Here is a 19,981-nt window from a genome sequence, read left to right as displayed (position 1 = left end):
TCAGCCTTAACTATAAGCTTTGTCAATAAGGCAGGTTTTAAGCCTGGTCTTAAAAATAGAGAGGGTGTCCGCCTCCCGAACCCAAACTGGGAGCTGGTTCCACAGGGGAGGCACCTGAACTGAAGGCTCTGCTTCCCATTCTACTTTTAGAGATTCTAGGAACAAGTAAGCCTGCAGTCTGAGAGCGAAGAGTTCTGCTAGGATGACATGGTACTACAGACCCTTTCCAAAAAATTAGAATACCATGGAAAAGTTTATTTATTTACATAATTCCATTCAAAAAATTAAACTTTCATAGATTATAAATTCAGGGCCCACAATTTAAATGATTTCAAGTATTTATTTGTTTATTTTTACATAATTTGCGCTTCCAGCTCATAAAACCCATGAAAACAGGAATTCAAAAAATTAGAATACTGTGAATAAATCACCATTTACTTCTCAGTTTTTGCAGAAAAAAGAGAAAGAAATTAGGATCACATTAAATCAATCAAAATATGGTACTTTAAAAATGATGTCAGTCTTCAATACTTGTTTGGAATCCCTTTGCCTTAATCACTGCCTCGATGTGCCCTGGCATTGAAGCAATCAGCCTGTGGCATTGCCTGGGATTTATGGAAGCTCAGATTTCCTTGATGCTTGCTGTCAGCTCTTCTTTGTTTTTGGGTCTGGTGCCCCTCATTTTCCTCTTGATAATGCCCCATAGGTTCTCAGTAGGGTTTAGGTCTGGCAAGTTGGCTGGCCAGTCAAGCACTGTGATGGCATGGGCATCAAACCAGGTTTTGGTGCTTCTGGCAGTATAGGCAGGGGCCAGGTCCTGCTGGAAGATGAAATCTGCATCTCCATACAGATCCTCAGCAGAAGGAATCATAAAGTCCTCTAAAACATTCTGGTAGACTGTTGCGGTGACCTTGGATTTAAGAAAGCAGAGTTTACCAACGCCTGCACCGGACATTGCACCCCAAATCATGACTGACTGGATATTTCACACTTGACCTCAAGCAGCTTGGGTTCTGTTCCTCACCCGTCTTCCTCCAAACCCTTGGACCTAGATTCCCGAATGAAAGGACTTTACACTTTACTTTCATCGGAAAAGAGAACCTTGGAGCACTGGCCAACAGTCCAGTCCTTCTTCTCCTTGGCCCAGTTGAGACGCTTCCTACATTGGCTCAGGCTCAGAAGTGGCTTGACCCGAGGAACCCGACAGTTGTTAGCCCATCTCCCGGATGCGTCTGAATGTGGTGGTTTTTGAAGCTGTGACTCCCGCCTCATTCCTCTCTCTGGATCTCTGCCAGATTCTTGTATCTTCTCTGTTTGATAATCCGCTGAAGCCCACGGTCATCTCTTTTGCTGGTGCATCTTCTCCTGCTGCATTTTGCCCTTCCACTAGACTTTCCAGTGATATGCTTGGACACAGCACTCTGTGAACAGCCAGCCTCCTTAGCTGAAGTGTAGAGGGGTGAAGAGCAGGGGGCTCAGCACATAGCCTTGAAGGGAACCTGTGCTGAGTGTGAGGGGTGTGGAGGTGTGGGGGCCAATCCTGACCCTCTGTGGGCGCTCTGTCAAAAAGTCCTTTATCCAGAGGCATGTGGAGTGAGGTAGACCGAGGTCCAGCAGTTTCCTCACGAGACCGTGTGGGAGGATTGTATTGAACGCCGAACTATAATCCACAAAGAGAAGGCGGGCGTAGTTACCTTGTTTCTCCAGGTGGGACAGCGCTGTGTGTAGTGTTGCGTTCATGGCGTCCTCTGTTGATCTGTTTGCCTTGTAGGCAAACTGGTATGGGTCCGAGCTGGGGGTTATGAAGGTCGTGATGTGACTCCTAACCAGTTTTTCAAAGCACTTCATCACCACTGGTGTGAGCGCCACAGGCCGGTAGTCATTGAGGCTGGTTGGAGTTGGATTCTTGGGTATGGGGATGACAGTGGAGGTCTTCAGGCAGGATGGGACTGCAGACTGTGTCAGTGACAGGTTGAAAATCCTGGTGAAGATTCCAGCGAGCTGGTCTGCACAGTCTTTCAAAACCCGCCCTGAGACACCATCGGGGCCCGTTGCTTTCCGTGGGTTGACCCCCCTCAGCGTGCGCCTCACCTTGTGCACCCCCACTGTGAGGGCGGGGCTCCTCCTGGCCGCTGGTGGCAACGTGGCTGCTCCTGGTGGTTCAGTCTCGAAGTGAGCAAAGAAGAGGTTGAGTTCTTCTGCCATCTCAGCGTCGCCCTCAGCAGCTCTGATGCCGGGTTTGTAGTTGGTGAGGTGCTGGACCACCATCCATGCCTGCCTGCTGTTGTTGCTATCCAGGCGTTCATCGATCCTCCTCCTGAAGTCCATCTTGGCCTTCCTGATGCCTCTCTTCAGGTTGGCGCGGGCTGTGCTGTAGAGTGCCCTGTCATCAGTTTTGAAGGCGGTGTTTCTGTCCTTCAGCAGCTGCTTCACCTCTCTGGTCATCCATGGTTTCTGGTTGGGGTATAATCGGATCTGTTTCTCCACTGTGAGTCTGTCCACACAGTTCTTGATGTAACAGAGCACAGTGTCCGTAAATACATCTAGGTCCCCGTCCTCAAAGATGTCCCAGTCAGTGCTGTTGAAACAGTCCTGCAGCTGCTGAGAAGCACCATCTGGCCACGTCCTGATGGTCTTAGTGAGGGTGGGGGTGGATTTTCGGTGGGGGGTGTATGTAGGGATTAATTGTAGGGAGATGTGGTCCGACCTGCCTAAGTGTGGTGCAGGTCTGGCCCTGTAGCCCAGCTTGATGTTGGTATAAACCTTGTCCAGTGTGTTGGCTCCTCTTGTGGCACACTTTACATGCTGGTGGAGTTTGGGGAGTGCTGATTTTAAATCCACGTGATTGAAATCACCCGCGATGATGTGCACCACGTCTGGATGTTGGTTTTGCTGCAGGCTAATGTTGTTGTGTAGCAGTCCGAGGGCCACGCTAGCATTAGCATCCGGTGGAATGTAAACAACGGTTAGCATGACCCCAGTAAACTCCCGAGGAAGGTAGAACGGGTCACAGTCAAGTATTCCAAATCTGGGGAACACTGGCTGGCTACAGTCACTGTGTTGCTGCACCAGTTGTTGTTGATGTAGATACACAAACCTCCTCCTTTGTTCTTACCGGAGTCACTGGTCCTGTCGAAGCGCCGTGTTGTGAAACATGCTAGCTCTATAGCCGAGTTCGGGATAGATGAATGTAACCAAGTTTCGGTGATGAGTAAGACACAGCAGTCTCTGGTGAAGTAATCCGAGGCCGCCTGGAGCCTCAGCTCGTCCATTTTGTTGGCGAGGGATCTTACATTTGCGAGGGAGAGGCTGGGAAGTGGTGGTTTGTGGGGCCACTTCCGTAGCCTAGCCAGCCCGCCAGCTCTGCATCCCCGCTTCTGCTTGCGCTCCCTACGCCACCTCCGCTTCCTCCTCATTGGGATCGTAATCCACGAAGAGCCAGCATCCCTTGTTATGAACTCCGGGATGTTGTATGAACGAGAGGACTCCGCTATTATACCCACCTCGCATGAAACTCCGATGATGAGTGTGTGACACTCAGTTTAAAACACTCATGCCCTGCAAAATTTGGGCTGATTTCTTCACAGTATTCTAATTTTTTGAATTCCTGTTTTCATGGGTTTTATGAGCTGGAAGCCCAAATTATGTAAAAATAAACAATAAATACTTGAAATCATTTGAATAGTGGGCCCTGAATCTATAATCTATGAAATTTTAACTTTTTGAATGGAATTATGGAAATAAATAAACTTTTCCATGGTATTCTAATTTTTTGGAAGGGTCTGTATAAGGTCATTAGGCTACAATGAAGATTGGTCACTAAGAGGTTTGTATGTCAGGAGAAGGATTTTATATTCTGTTCTGGATTTCACAGGAAGCCAGTGCAGATAAGCCAGTGCAGAAGACATATGATCTCTCTTGCTAAGTCCCATCAGTACTCTTGCTGCAGCATTTTGGATCAACTGTAGGTTTTTCAGACAGTTATTGGGACATTCTGATAGTAAGGAATTGCAATAGTCAAATCTTGATGTAACAAATGCATGGACTAGTTTTTCTGCATCACTCTGAGACAGGATGTTCCAGATTTTTACAATATTTCTCAGTTGAAAAAAAGGTAGTCCTGCAGACTTGTTTTATGTGAAAGGTAAAAGACATGTCCTGGTCAAAAATAACTCAGAGGTTCCACACAGTAGTACTGGGAAAGGAAGTTTCGAAGATGTTTGGGGCCAAATGCAATGACTTCAGTCTTGTCTGAATTCAGCATTGGAAAAACACAAGAAAGCAGAAGAAAAAAGCCAAAATTTACCAAATTTTACACAAAACTCAAAAAATGGGCTGGACAAAAATTATTGGCACCCTTTTAAAACTGTGGGTAAATCACTTTATTTCAAACGTGATGCTCGTTTCAACTCACCTGTGGCAAGTAACAGGTGCTAGCAATATAGAAATCACATCTGAAGCCAGTTAGAACATATAAAAGTTGACTCAACTTTTGTGTTATGTGCCTATGTGTGTCACACCAAGCATGGAGAAGAGAAAGAAGAACCGAGAAGTGTCTGAGGACTTAAGGAGCAAAAATGTGGAAAAATATGAACAATCTCAAGATTACAAGACCATCTCCAGAGATCTTGAAGTTCCTTTGTCCACTGTGCGTAATTTAATCAAGAAGTTTATAACCCATGGAGCTGTGGCTAATCTCCCTGGACGGGGACGGATGAGAAAAATTGATGAAAGAATGCAACGCAGGATAGTTTGAATGGTGGCTAAACATCCTCAGTCAACTTCCACACAAATTCAGGCTGTCCTGCAGACTCAGGGTGCATAAGTGTCAGTTCGGACCATATGTCGTCATCTGAATAAGACGAAGTGCTATGGCAGGAGACTGAGAAGAACCCTACTGCTGACAAAGAGACATAAAAAAAACCAGACTGGAGTTTGCAAAAATGTACCTGAGTAAGCCTCAGTCCTTCTGGGAGAACATTTTGTGGAGAGATGAGAGTAAGGTAGAGCTTTTTGGAAAAGCATGTCATTCTACTGTTTACAGAAAATAGAATGAGGCCTACAAAGAAAAGAACACAGTGCCTACAGTCAAACATGATGGAGGTTAAAAGATGTTTTGGGGTTGTTTTGCTGCCTCTGGCACTGGGTGCCTTGACGGTGTGCAAGGAATCATGAAATCTGGAGACTATCAAAATATTTTGGGCCGCAATGTAGGGCCGAGTGTCAGAAAGCTGGGTCTGCATCAGAGGTCATGGGTGTTCCAGCAGGACAATGACCCGAAACATACCTCAAATAGCACCAAGAAATGGTTGGAGACAAAGCACTGGAGAATTCTGAAGAGGCCAGCAATGAGTCCAGATCTAAATCCCATTGAACACCTATGGAGAGATCTCAAAATTGCTGTTGCAAGAAGGCATCCTTCAAATCTGAGAGACCTGGAGCAGTTTGTAAAAGAAGAGTGGTCCAAAATTCCATTTGAGAGGTGTAAGAAGCTTGTTGATGGTTATAGGAAGCGATTGGTTTCAGTTATTTCTTCAAAAGGGTGTGCAACCAAATATTGAGTTGAGGGTGTCAACAATTTTGTCTGGCCCATTTTTTGAGTTTTGTGTAAAATTATGTCAATTTTGGCTTCTTCTGCTTTCTTGTGTTTTTCCAATGCACATCAAGGAAATAAACACATGTATACTAACAACATTTGTAATTGCAACAATTTCTAGGAGAAATGGTGTGTTTTCTGGAAAACTTCCAAGGGTGCGAATAATTTCGGCCATGACTGTAGATAAATACAATTGAGTGTCGTCAGCATGACAATGGAAATTAATACAGTGCTACCTAATAATATTGCCTAAAGGGAGCATGTATATTGTGAATAGTGTCGGTCCTAAGACAGAACCCTGAGGAACTCCATGATTAACGTTACTATGATCAGAAGAGTCATTGTTGACATGCACAAACTGGAACCTATCTGATAAGTAGGAGTTAAACCAGTCCAGTGCTGTCCCTTTAAAGCATTGTTTCTCAAATGGTGGGGCGCGCCCCCCTGCGGGGGCGCAGAGACATGTCACGGGGGGCGCGGGCGACTGGGAGGAAAAGGTCCGTCGACATGGAACTAATTAGCTGAGCTTGTGTTTTAACTATTGTTTTAAGCGACGTACAACAAAACTGAAATTGCGCTGGCCCATAGACTGTATATGCGCTGGCCGTTCGGACTCTGAAGTACGGACTCCCGAGAATGGGAGAATGCATCGCTAATGTGCAGTCGGAACACCAGCGTACTTGATCACGTCACGTACTCGGCTCATCTACTCCTATTAATTTTACAAGCGATGTCAAACATGCGGCCCGCAGGCCAAAACCAGCCCGCCAAACGGTCCATTTCGGCCCGCAGGACCACTTTACAAAGGGTAAAAATCACAAAGGCATTAACTGTAAATTGTAAATTTGTAAAACTGTAAACTTAAAATACTTTTCTAGACCTTGACAAGTTGTTTTGATCATAAAGTAAAATGCTAGATTGTTCAGTGGCAGATAGCTCTGACTGAATGTTTTGTGTTTTTTGTAGATAAACTGTGATCTGGCAGTTACAATGCATGTGTAAATGATGAACTGAGGCGTAATAGGCTACTGTTGAAATTGAACTTGTTTTCCATAAGAACTTTCAGGTTCATAATGTTTTGTAAAAAAGATAGTTCATTAAATGTGAACATTTTCAGAATGTACTTTTTTTGAACTAAAACAAAGGGGAAAAGTTGGAGTTGTGGTTATTTATAGGTTATTATGCTGTGATTTTACTGGTGGGGCCTACTGGAGATCAGATTGGGCTTTATGTGGTTTGACACCCCTGATCTTTACTGTGAAAAACAACAAAATGGAATCAGATAAAATAACACAGCCCTGCATATATATGTGTGTGTGTGTATATATATATATATATGTATGTATGTATATATATATATATATATATATATATATATATATATATATATATATATATATATATATATATATATACATATACAAAGTTTTTGGGGGGAGCGAGGAAGCTTTTTTTCCTCTGAACTGGGGCCCGACAGAAACAAACTGAGAACCACTGCTTTAATGCCAATAGAGTGTTCTAGGCACTGTAATAAAAATTTGTGGTCAGATGCCGCACTAAGGTCCAACAACCAGTCCATTGTCTGAAGTTATGAGAAGGTCATTAGTGACTTTCACCAAAGCAGTTTCTGTGCTATGATGCACTCTGAAGCTTGACTGAAACTATGGGACATATTTATTTTTTGTGTGTGCAGTAAGAAAATTACTGATGGACTGATGGAAATATTGTCTGAAAAACGTAAAACTGCTGAAGATTTATCAGTACCCAAAGAAAAACCTCTGTCTATACCTTGAGAGTTACCTTGAATTTGGTTTTATTGAAGGAAAAGACAGAATTCGACCTGAAAGTGTTATTTGTGATGTAATGCTAGCAACTGACAACTTGACACCAAGCAAATTACAGCGACATCAGGAAACAAGGGGGCGCTGTTGCAGGGGTGCAGCTTATAGGGGGGCTCCAAGCAAAATAGGTTGGGAACCACTGGTCTAGATGAAGAAACTGTTGAAATTAGCTCAGAGAGATGTATAGGAGTGAAAAACTCTAAATATCCATCAGGTCTTACAGCCAATCCTAAAGCAACTGTACTCAATGATACATCTGTGACAGTTGTATGGCGAGATTAATTTCCTTCTCTGATTTTAACAATTTTATCTTTAAAGAAGCTCAAGAAGTCATTACTGCTCAGAGCTAACAGAATACAAGACTCAACAGACCTCTGACTCTTTGTCAACCTGACTGCAGTGCTGAAGAGAAACCTGGGGTTGTTCTTGTTCTCCTCTATTAATGATGACTATGCTGTCCAGGCATTACGAAGAGCTTTTTCTAAAATCACTAGACTATTTTTCCAAGCTACGTAAACTTCCTCTAAGCTAGTGGAATTCCACTTTCTTTCCAGCTTTCACAATGTCTGCTTTAAAGTCCGCAGCTGGGAATTATACCAAGGAGCAGGTCGACTCTGAGACATTACTTTCTTTTGAAAGATGCAACACTATCGAGTATCGTACGCAGTGAGGCTGCAGCATTATTAACAAAATAATCCACTTCTGTGGGGATAAAGTTAGAATATCTGCCCTCCATTTTATCCGTAAATGGTGCTGAAGTAGTGATGGTATCACTTCCTTAAATTTGGTAACAGCATTGTCAGACAGACATCTACTGTAATGATATTTATTCACAACAGCTGTACAATCCATAGCGATAAATTGAAATGGTGTCAAAAAATCGTCAGAAAGAAGAGGGTTCTGGGGAAATAATGTTAGCTGTTCAGTTTCTATGCCATATGTCAGGACAAGGTCAAGGGTGTGATTAAAACTATGAATTGGTTTATTTACACAGTGAGAGAAGCCAATTGAGTCCAATAGTGAATTAAATGCAGTCATAAAGCTGTCACTGTCAACATCAACATGAATGTTAGAATCACCCACAATAATGACTTTATCTGAACAAAGCACTAAGTCAGATAAAAAGTATGAGAACTGAGATAAAAACTCAGAATAAGGAGAAGGCGGAGGATACACAACAAGAAGTAAAACTGGTTTCTGATTTTTCCAGTCTGGATGTGAGAGGCTAAGAGTAATATTTTCAAATGAGCTATAACCAGGTTTAGGTCTCTGGTTTACTATTGAGCTATAGTGGTAGATTGCTGCCATTCCTCCTCCTTGGCCTGTGATTCGAGGAATGTGACAGTTAGTATGACTGGGAGGAGTCGATTCATTTAGACTAACATATTCTTCCTGCTGTAACCTGGTTTCAGTCAAACAAATCAATCCAGTGATCAGTTATCAAATCATGTACTAACAGAGATTCACACGAGAGAGATCTAATATTTAACAGACCACGTTTAATTGTCCTGTTTCTTTGCTCTGTTGAAATAGTGGTATTAATTTTTATTAGATTTTTATGGATACTATTCCTTTTGTTTATTTTTGATTTGTTGAATTTCGGTGGTTGGGGGACAGACACAGTCTCAATGGAGTTAACTGAGTTACTGGAGGGTGACAGCTGTGAGGAAACTGCAGAGAGGTTTGTAAGACTACAATTCTGCATCCTGGTCTTTACTCTGGGTCATCATGCTTTCGGAGTTCTAATAAAATCAGCCATATTTCTAGAAATTAGAGCTGCACCAGCCAAAGTGGGATGGATACCCTCTCTGCTTATCAGACCAGGTTTTCCTCAGAAAGCGCGCCAATTGTCTATAAAGCCCACAAAGATGCCAGACACCACTTCAACAGCCAGTGATGAAACGACGACATGTGGCTAAACATATCATCACTGGTCAGATCAGGCAGGGGTCCAGAGAAAATTATGGAGTCCGACATGGTTTTGGCAAAGTTACACACCAATGCCACACAAACTTTGGTGACCTCCGATCGGCGTAACCAGGTGTCATTACCGCCAATGTGAATAATCTTACTGTATTTACACTTATCCTTAGCCAGAAGTTTCAAATTTGATTCTATGTCACTCGCTCTGGCCCCTGGGAGGCATTTCACTACGGTCGCTGGTGCCGCTAACTTCACATTTCTGACTATGGAGCTGTCAATGATCAGAGTTGGTTTTTCAGCAGGTGTGCTGAGTGGAGAAAAATGATTAAAAACACGAAGCCTGTGGTGGTGAACCAGGACAGAGGGCTTGAACTTAGGACTACATTTCCCACAAACTGTCACCCACCCCCCCTGGTTTTCCGGCTGCTCGGGAACTGCTGGGAACTAGCAGCTATGCTATTGCATTCCACACTGGCTAAGGGGGCCTGGCTAGCTGCTACCGGGTTGCTTTCCATGGTGCGGAGCCACACTTCCAATTCAGAGAGCCTCGCCTCCAGCGCTACAAAAAGACTATAGTTATTACATGTACCATTATCGTTAAAGGAGACAGGGGAGTAACTGAACATGTGACACACTGAGCAGGAGAGAGAAGGAGAGGAAGAGGTAGAAGCCATGCTAACTGTGAAGCTAGCAGACCAGAGATAACAGAGTAAGTTAGAATTAAGTACAAGGCTCTGAGTAATAAGTGCTTGAAGAGAACAAGTGTGTGTTACAATTCTAAATATTAGTGTAACACAGAGAGATTTTATGAATATCAAATAAGATAAGGTGAATAAGGTAGGATAGTCAGAGAACACAACACAGCCCTAGAGCATACATCACATCATCCGTGAACATCACAAGGTCATCAGTCTAAGTCTTCTGAAAGACCTCTGGTGACAGAGATCATACACTGTGCATGTAAGAAAGAGATAATGCTGAACGACTAGGTATCATGGTATGATCGTCGAATGTATATAAAATACGAGCACAGCCTGTGGAATTGAAAAGGCCTTAAACCTGCATTCTAAGAGAACTAGCAAGAACTAGCAGGAGGCAACTCCTTTGGTTCAACAAAGAAGTCCAATTGTATAGATGGCTTCAAGAAAATAATCATACCTCTGACTTAATGCTGTAACTCAGTAAACATTTTCCTAATTTGTTATGGTCCCAATTGCTAGTTTCACGTGTCTAATGCAGCATAGTGTTCATTATGGTAATGATGCTCCCATTTATGGTAAAATAATGACAAAGCAGGGAATGTTTTAGGACAGACCTACCTGTGATTGACAGGTCTCTACCATATTGGGTGTTGTCCTTCAGACACATCTGGTTCAAAGGAACAAAATTGCTACAGCCAAATTCCAAACTTGAAAAACTTGAGTGCAGCAGTGCAAACCAGTCGGTTTGTAGAGTGCTTCAAAACAGTCCACAATTCAATTGGGGATGTCATGGTCGCACCATCCATCTTTTACGTACAATCTAGGATGGAGATGAAGCATACTGCAACGCAAAGCCTGCTGTCTACTTTGCTGCTGATTTGAACTTTTCATTTTATGTATGGCTTATTACCAGCAAATCGATAATTTAATTAAAAAAATAAAGAAATTGGTCATTTGTTTGGGCCTATGCTACCGTTCAAAAGGGGTCACTTAGAAATGTCTTTATTTTTGAAAGAGAAGCAGTTTTTTTCAGTGAAGATAACATTAAATGAATCAGAAACACAATCTAGACATTGTTAATGTGGTAAATGACTATTCTAGTTGGAAACGGCTGATTTTTAATGGAATATCAACATAGGAGTACAGAGGCCCATTTCCAGCAACCATCACTTCTGTGTTCTAATGGTCCATTGTGTTCGCTAATCATGTTGAAAGGCTAATTGATGATTAGAAAACCCTTGTGCAATTATGTTAGCACATGAATAAAAGTGTGAGTTTTCACAGAAAACATGAAATTGCCTGGGTGACTCCAAACTTTTGAACAGTTGTGTATATTCAGCTATGGATACACATGTGGTATGTCAGTGAGTTTTAACAGCAGAACTACAGGGTATGTGGTTCAGTCATAGAGAAATGTGACATTTCCTGAGATCAACAAACAAAACTTTGAACCAACATGGTGCTAGGGTAACATGTAAAATCTGATGTCCATATTCAGCTTCTCCAGTTGAAGTAATTTCAACTCATCTCAGTCTGCTGGTTACAAGGTAAAGATAACATCAGTGTAACTTGTTTTTTTTCTGCATATTTACTTGTTCTACCCTTTTACATCTCTCATGTCCTTACTATTTCTCAGCCAAGCACCACTGAATCACTCATTACCCTTTGTTAGTTATTCAGAGTTTTATTTTCATTTGCATCGTGTGGGACTGGAGATAGCAATTACACACTCTATTGTCAATTTTTAAGGGCGTGAGCTGAATTTTGATTTTAGTTTTCTTACCCTCTTTCCTACTTTCTCTCTCTCATACACACAAATCACCAAAATAAATTCAAATCAGTTCAGTTCTTTTTCAGTTTTCTTCTTAGTATGGATGTTAGATCAACAGCATCATCAATGCAAAAATGTACAATTAAATGCAGTTTTGGAAAGTGAAGGAAATGAACTGTTACATAATAAGCAACACGTAAAATAAGAGTGCTAGTAAACAAAACTTAGAGATAACTGCAGACAGGACTGAGAAATAACAGAATGAGCAACATTTGTAATCTGTCTGTATGGATTCATTGGTTTTAGCATACCTTTACCAAATGAGGAAAACATATAAACCAAAGTAATACCATAACTGATGCAAAATGTAGCAGAAAGATGTTTCCTCTGTTAATCTCTCTGTTCTCTCTCTTTCACAGGGTCCCATAGAGAATGACGTTGTGATTCACGTGGCTTTGATAGCTGAAAGCCAGAGGTAGTGTGTATGCGTGCGTGTGTGTTTTAATGTGTTGCATGCCATAAAAGAGGGGTTATTTTCTGCCCCTCTGTTTTTGTCATCTCTGTCAGTGCTGTAATTGTGGTGAGCTCACAAAGCTGGAGCTCAGCCTCTGTCATCATCTGTCACTCTTCTCATTGTTAGTTTGTGTGAGTACACAGGGCTCCAGACTAACTTTTTTTTCCTAAGAGCACAGTGGCCCCTGACTTAAAATTTTAGGAGCACAAGCAGAAAATTTAGGGGCGCACACCGAAATCGACTTGCAAAGTAAATATTCACATTTCCTCTCATTTTCAGTGTAATACTGATAAATACTTGAACAATAAATGCAGAAACTATGATGTTTTCAATTCACATTTTATTGTGCAGCAGTTGACACAACAGAATAAACAGCTTACAACAACAGCAACAGTGGGCCAGTATGTGGTCACCTGACAGCGCTTTCAGCTTGATGGTCCGGCAGACATGTCAGATAAACACAGCGGCTCAGCCACAAACTTTCTCTTTTATTTTGAAAACACTTTAATGAAAAATTTTTCTGAAAGCATTTGAGGCGAGAAATAACCTGTGCAGTAGCTGAATCTGTCCTCGTTTTAGTTCACCGACGGCTATTTTAGACGTTTGAGGAATGTTTCACGATGCGTGGAATGTCCGTACATCGAATTTGCATAAAATAGTAGTCAAGTCTACTTTATGCAAATGAGCTCGGGGTAAACACACCAGATTGCAGCTGGAAACGCACCACATGTTGCATGTTGGTCCGGTTGCAGTGTGTTTCGAGCTGTGATCCGGTGTGTTTACCCGGAGCTCATTTGCAAAAAGTGTCACAGTCCCAGCCTGGCCCCCTGTCTGCTGCCTTCTACCCCTATTCTTCTCTCTCTCCCTCTTTTTCTCCTCCTCGCTTCTCTCTCTCGCTTCTCTTTCCCTCCTCTCCCTCATTTCTATCTGCTTGTCTCCTCCTCGGCCTGGGTACCTCCCCCCTCTGCCCTACGCACCTGCTCACATGGCTGATTCCAGCGCTGTGGATACAGCTGTGCAGGAAGCACAGCTGTATCATATCAACAATCAGCTCCACTTAAAACCCAGCTCATTCCACCAGTCTCTGCCGGATCATAGCCGGCTCCACGGCTGGACACCACTCGCGCACTGCCACTCGCGCTGTGCCGCTGTGTGCGGCGCTCTCCAGTTTTCGCAGGCACGGTCTCCGGATCGCTGGTCCTCCTTGCCAGTCTGCCCTCTCCCTTCCTGCTTTGTTTTCTTGGCTTGTAAGTCCACCAGTTTTGGTTGTGAGTCATCGTTTTAGATCTGGTACCTATCCTTTATAGTCGATTGTCAGTTCTTAGTTTTGAGTTTATTTAATCCTGTTATTTCCTTGGTTATTTACCTGGACTTTAGTTTATCAATTGTCCCTAGTCGGCTCTGGTTTGGTTGTATTTACTTATTCTGTTCAAATAACATTCCTTTGTTGAACCTGACCTGTCTGTGCCTGTACTGTGTGTCTGCACTCTGGGTTCTGACTCCCCCTGCCGTAACAAATAAGTAGACTTCTACTTTATGCAAATTCAATGCGGCGTGCGGCATACCTGCCAGACCCTCAAGCCAAAAGCATGGTCACGTGACCACGTAGTGGCCTGCTGGTGTTGCTCGAGCGCTGTCATGTGACAATGTTGTGGCCCGCTAATGACCGCCTGCCATCCGTGCGACTTTCAGATGCGGCGCGTTAACGTGCGGGAAAATTGCATCTAGTTGACACGCACCTTTCGTCATTGTTCATTGTTTATAAGAGTTATGTGAAACCTGTGGATTCGCGCGATAACCCCAAGACCCACCTCGTTTCACATATAAGCCAATCATAGTGGTCATTCCCCCCTGCTCTCACACACATTGGCCCGTTCACATTGGTGTTCGTCTCCTTTCTTCTTCTTTTGGAGTTAATGTCGGTTGACAAACCAGCTCATTTACACATTACTGTCAACTACTGGGCGGAAGTGTGGAGCAGAAATTTGTCAGCAACAAAAAATATTCAATAATAAAAAAATTGGCAAATTTACTTGTCGCACATGCACGAGTAGATGAAAAATTTACTCGCACTGTCTCAAATTTTAGTCGCAAAATGCGACCATTTCGTCGCAGTCTGGAGCCCTGGTACATGTATGTATGTGTATGTACACTGGGGTGTATGTACACTGGGGTACATGTGTGGGAGTGGGGGTGCATGTGTGTTAAACAGGGTCAGACAACTGTGTAGCTTGTTAACCTGTAGCTTCAATTACTGCAACTTGCAAGTCTCTATCAGGACTCCTGCATCCTCTTTGTCACTGCAGTAGATTTAAACCTCCAATCATCAAACCAAACATTAAAACCACATGCATAATATCATGTAGTTCCCCCTCATGCCTTTGAAACTGTTCTGACCCATCGAGGCCTGGACTCCACAGACCTCTAAGGGTGGCCTGTGGCATCAAGGTGTTGCTTGGTCCACAAAAATGTTTAGGTACACTACTATTCAAAAATTTTGGGTCACCCAGGGAATTTCATGTTTTCTGTGAAAACTCACACTTTTATTCATGTGCTAACATAATTGCACAAGGGTTTTCTAATCATCAGTGAGCCTTTCAACACGATTAGCTAACACAATGTACCATTAGAACACAAGGGTGATGGTTGCTGGAAATGGACCTCTGTACCCCCATGTAGATATTCCATTAAAAATCAGCCATTTCCAGCTAGAATAGTCATTTACCACATTAACAATGTCTAGACTGTCTTTATGATTAATTTAATGTTATCTTCATTGAAAATAATTGCTTTTCTTTCAAAAATAAGGACATTTCTAAGTGACCCCAAAATATTGAACGGTAGTGAAGGCAATGTGTGTCAAAATTACATCTACATGAATATTAGGACCCAAAGTTTTTCAGCAGGACACTGAGAAGAGCATCACACTCCCTCTGTTAGCTTCCCTTGTTTGATACAGTGATGCCTGCTGGAATCAATTTGACTCTTGTCAAAGTCTCTCTGATGCGTATTCTACCTTTTTCCTGCCTCCCACACATGAACCTCAAGAACTGACTGAGTGTCCACAAGCTGCCTAATGTATTTTACCCCTAGACAGGTGCCATTGTGACCAAATAATCAATGTTATTCATGCTACCTGTCAGTGGTTTTATTGTTGTGGCTGCGTACTATATTCTCCTATGTGCACTGTGTTCCAATAACAGCTTCACAGTAGCTTTGCAACAGATAAAGATTTGTAATAGAGCTGAGTTACGGGTTTTATATTTACAAGAACACAAGACCAATAGATTTATGACAATTTTATTCACCCAACCATGGCTTTATCACCTACCGACTCATAAAGCTGTAGATCTCAAAAAGATAAATCTACATAGAAAGATTTACAGTTCTACAGAGTTCCCTGTAGATTTGCTAGAGGATTCTGCAGCTGTTGAAGTAATTTCAGCATTCAAATATTTCTGTGTGTGATTATGGAACTTATATCAGTGTCATATCAGTTTGCAAATTTATGTTACAAACAATGGATTGAGTGATTTATCAGCTTTAAAATGGCAACAGCTACATGTAAAATTGCTAAAATTCTAAATTTTATGAGTTAGTTCTGCTTTATTTATTCAAGAAACCTCACTGAGAACATGATCTGCAGTCAGACTTTTTAATCTATTTGGATACGCAAACATTTGACCAGTCATTTTCATAATTTAGATGAGAAAAAAAAGTGTGAAGTATTTATCACACCTTCAAATCCGTAAAATTGCAGTCAGGGGATCCAGATGAGGTGCCAATGAACCTTTCTTTTTGAAATCTCTGACATCTAGGGTCTGCTGCTTTTACTCTCTACTCTTGGTGTAACCGTGCCCAAGATCTGAAGGGCTCCCTTAGGCCTTTTTTAAAAAAAAAAAAAAAAAGGATTTAAAGAGATCTATGAATTATTTGAAATAAACCATTCCACCGTAGAGAAAATATCTACAAGCCATGTAGATTTCAAACAACTGCTATTTTGTGTGCATTGTTGCATTCAACTGAAGAAATTTTGGATGGAAGCATGGTCAAATCTTTTAGCAAGCCAATGTCAGAAACAGATTGAGAGTTATGCAAAATACCTACAAGTTATACAAGGTTCTGAAGCCACTTTTTCCACATAAGAATCTTACATTCATCTATCACATATTCTTGCAGTTGTATTTATTGCATTTGTCTGTAGCCATAGATTCAAAGAGGATGTTTGCATGTTCCAAAATATACCACAAAAAAGCCAAGAATTTACATGTTATGTATGAATTTTGTCTGGGGGTGTATATCGGGGCCTCAGAGCAGTGGCGGTTAAGGCCCAGAGCAGGGCAGCGTGGGCACAGCACCACGTCCGGGCACAGCGGCAGTAATGGGTGGCTACAGAGGGAACTGCGATTTCCTTTTCGAGCTCAGGGAACAGAGGGGGCTGGTACCCGTGCACACAGTGAAAAGGGGACAGTCCAGTGGAGGTGTTGGGGAGCGTGTTATGAGCGTACTCCGCCCAGGGGAGTTGGGAGCTCCAGGAACTAGGGTTTGCAGATGTTATGCATCGGAGGGCGGCTTCCATCTCTTGGTTCAGCCGTTCCGTCTGGCCATTGCTGTGTGGGTGAAATCCGGAGGAGAGGCTGACCATAGCCCCGAGCGCCGAACAGAAGGCTTTCCACACCTGTGAGGTGAACTGTGGTCCGCAGTCCGATACGAGGTCCACCGGGATGCCATGAGCATGGAAAACATGGGTGACGAGGAGGTTGGCCATTTCTCTGGCGGTGGGGAGTTTGGGCAGGGGTAAAAAGTGCGCTGCTTTGGAGAAACGGTTGACCACAGTTAAGATCACTGTATTCCCGTTGGAGGGGGGCAGCCTGGTGACAAAATCCAGCGTGATGTGGGACCACGATTGCCTTGGGATGGGCAAGGGCCTCAGGAATCCAGCGCTGGGTTGTGAGGGGGTTTTGTTCTGGGCACAGACAGAGCAGGCAGCAACGAACCTCCAGGTATCCTGGTCCATAGAGGGCCACCAGAACCCCCGATGCAGAACCGCTAGTGTCCTGGAGGCCCCTGGGGGGCAGGAGAGCTGGCTGGAGTGGGCCCACTGAAGTACTGCTGAGCATGTAGTTTCTGGAACGAACAGTGAACCAGGGGGGCCGCCTCCCGGGTCCAGCTGCTGTTGCTGGGCTTGGCGGATGGTCGTTTCAATCTCCCAGGTCAGCCTGGCCAGAAACCGGGAGGGCAGGATGGGTTCCGGTGTCTGTTGGTTCTCTTCTTTTGCGTGGATGCAAGACAAGGCGTCCGGTTTGATGTTCCTGGATCCTGGGCGATATGAAAGAGAAAAATTAAACCAGCCAAAGAAGAGGGCCCACCTGGCTTGCCTGGAGTTTAGACGTTTGGTTGTCTGGATATACTGCAGGTTCTTGTGATTGGTCCAAATGAGGAAAGGTTGTTCGGCCCCCTCCAGCCAGTGTCTCCACTCCTCCAACGCCAGTTTGACCGCCAGGAGCTCACGGTTGCCGATATCATAGTTCCTTTCTGCAGCCGACAGCTTCCTGGAAAAGAAAGCACATGCATGGGTGAAGTTTCCCATCTCCGGGTGCCCGCTGGGACAGCACCGTTCCTGCTCCGGTATCCGAGGCATCCACTTCCACGATAAATTGCTGGCTGGGGTCCGGTTGCACAAGAATGGGGGCGGAGGTGAGGCGGTCCTTCAGCTCCGCAAAAGCCGTCTCTGCCTCTGGGGTCCAGCTGAACATCTGGGCTGTAGAGGTGAGTGTTGTCAGGGGGGCTGCTATGCGGCTGTAATCCTTGATGAAGCAGCGGTAGAAGTTGGCCAACCCAAGGAATCGCTGCAGCTGCAGCTGCTTGCGGTCCTCGGGTTGCAGCCAATCCTCCACCACCGCCACCTTGGCTGGGTCCATCCTGATCTCTCCTGCAGAGATGATGTAAGTAAGGAACAAGACCGTCGGCACGTGGAACTCACTTCTTGGCCTTGAAGAATAAATGGTTCCGGAGAAGGCCTTCCAGGACTTTTTGCATGTGCCGATGGTGCTTCTCCAGACTGCAGGAGAAGACCAGGATGTCGTCCAGGTAGACGAAGACAGGCCGGTTCAGGAGGTCCCGGAGCACGTCGTTCACCAGATGTTGGAAGACGGCGGGGGCATTGGTGAGGCCAAAGGGCATCACGAGATACTCTTAATGCCCGAGCAGGGTGTTAAACGCTGTTTTCCATTCATCCCCCTCTCTAATGCGAATCAGGTGATATGCGTTCCGGAGGTCTAACTTAGTGAACACCATGGCTCCATGCAAGGGGGTGAACGCAGAGCTGATGAGGGGGAGAGGATATTTATTTTTAACTGTGATGTTGTTCAGCCCCCGGTAATCGATGCAGGGACAGAGGCCTCCGTCCTTCTTCCCCACAAAGAAGAATCCTGCTCCGATGGGGGAGGAGGATGGGCGGATCAGTCCAGCGGCCAGGGAGTCATGAATGTATTCTTTCATAGCGGTGTGCTCTGGCTTTGACGGATTATAGAGCCGTCCGCTGGGCCGGGAGGTTCCTTTCAGCAGCTCAATGGCGCAATCATAGGGCCGGTGCGGGGGGAGGGACAGGGCCTGATCCTTGTCAAAGACCAAAGCTAGGTCATGGTATTTTTGGGGCATGCTGGACAGATCTATGGGCTTAGGCTGGGCGGTTGGATCCGGATTACCGGGGGCAGAAGTGGAGCATAGGCAGGAGCTGTAGCACTGGGGACTCCATGTCAAATTCCTTCCCTGGGCCCAGTCAATATGTGGGTTATGTAGTTGGAGCCAGGGGTGACTTAAGACGAGGTGGGTGTGAAGGTTCGGGAGGGCGCAGAGGGACAGCCGCTCCTGATGATTGCCAGGTAGTAGGATGGGGATGGGGGTGGTCTGGAGGCGGACCTGGGCCAACTGCCGGCCATTCAGGGCCAGCGCGAACAAAGGGCTTGGGAGTGGCTCTGTGGGGATCTCCATCTGGGTGACCAATGATTCGTCTATGAAGCTCCCCTCTGCCCCAGAGTCCACGAGGGTGGAGATGGTGAGTTGCTGGCCCCCCCAGGACAGAGTAGTGGGAATCCGGAGTCGTAGCAGGGGGAGGAAACAGAGGTCTGGCTCACAAGGATTCCCCCAGTCACTGGTGAGCCAGAGCTTTTCCCAGCTTGGCCGGGCAGCCTGCTGCATAGTGGCCGGCCTCTCCGCCGTAGAGGCAAGCGTTCCTCCGGCGGTGCTCCGTCTTCTCCTCCTCGGAGAGGCGAGTACGGCCAAGCTGAATAGGCTCCTCCTTGGACAGGGCTAGTGTGTGAGAGGGTGGCGGAGATCGAAGAGAAGTAGGTGGGCAGGAAAGTGGGTTAGATCCTGGACTGAGGCTACGCAGGCAGGGGCGCGTCTCGGCCGGGGGGCATGACTGGGAGGACTCGGAAACCCTTCTCCCGGTGGCGTTCTCTGATGTGGTTGTCTAGCCGTATGGCTAAGTCAATCAGCACCACCAGGCTTGAGGGCTTATCCCTTGTGGCTAGCTCGTCCTTGATCATCTCGTTCAGCCCCCTCTGGAATGCCTCCTGCAGGGCGGCGTCATTCCAGCTGCTCTCCGCCGCGAGCGTCCGGAAGTCGACCGCG

General features: G+C 44.8%; 1 protein-coding gene across 3 annotated transcripts in view; it reads left to right on the top strand.

The window, feature by feature from the left end:
* phkb (phosphorylase kinase, beta) overlaps positions 1-19,981 on the top strand; it is a 227,019-nt gene that overhangs the window by 146,802 nt on the left and 60,236 nt on the right. For all 3 annotated transcript variants that reach the window (XM_023265994.3, XM_055012134.1, XM_023265996.3), the window contains one exon: positions 12,252-12,307. In XM_023265994.3, the coding sequence (XP_023121762.1) occupies positions 12,252-12,307 (56 nt within the window). The remainder of the gene's footprint in view (positions 1-12,251; positions 12,308-19,981) is intronic.

Source organism: Amphiprion ocellaris, chromosome 1, assembly GCF_022539595.1.
Source record: "Amphiprion ocellaris isolate individual 3 ecotype Okinawa chromosome 1, ASM2253959v1, whole genome shotgun sequence".
NCBI classification, from domain to species: Eukaryota; Metazoa; Chordata; class Actinopteri; family Pomacentridae; genus Amphiprion; species Amphiprion ocellaris.
This window is presented reverse-complemented; position numbering and strand designations above follow the sequence as displayed.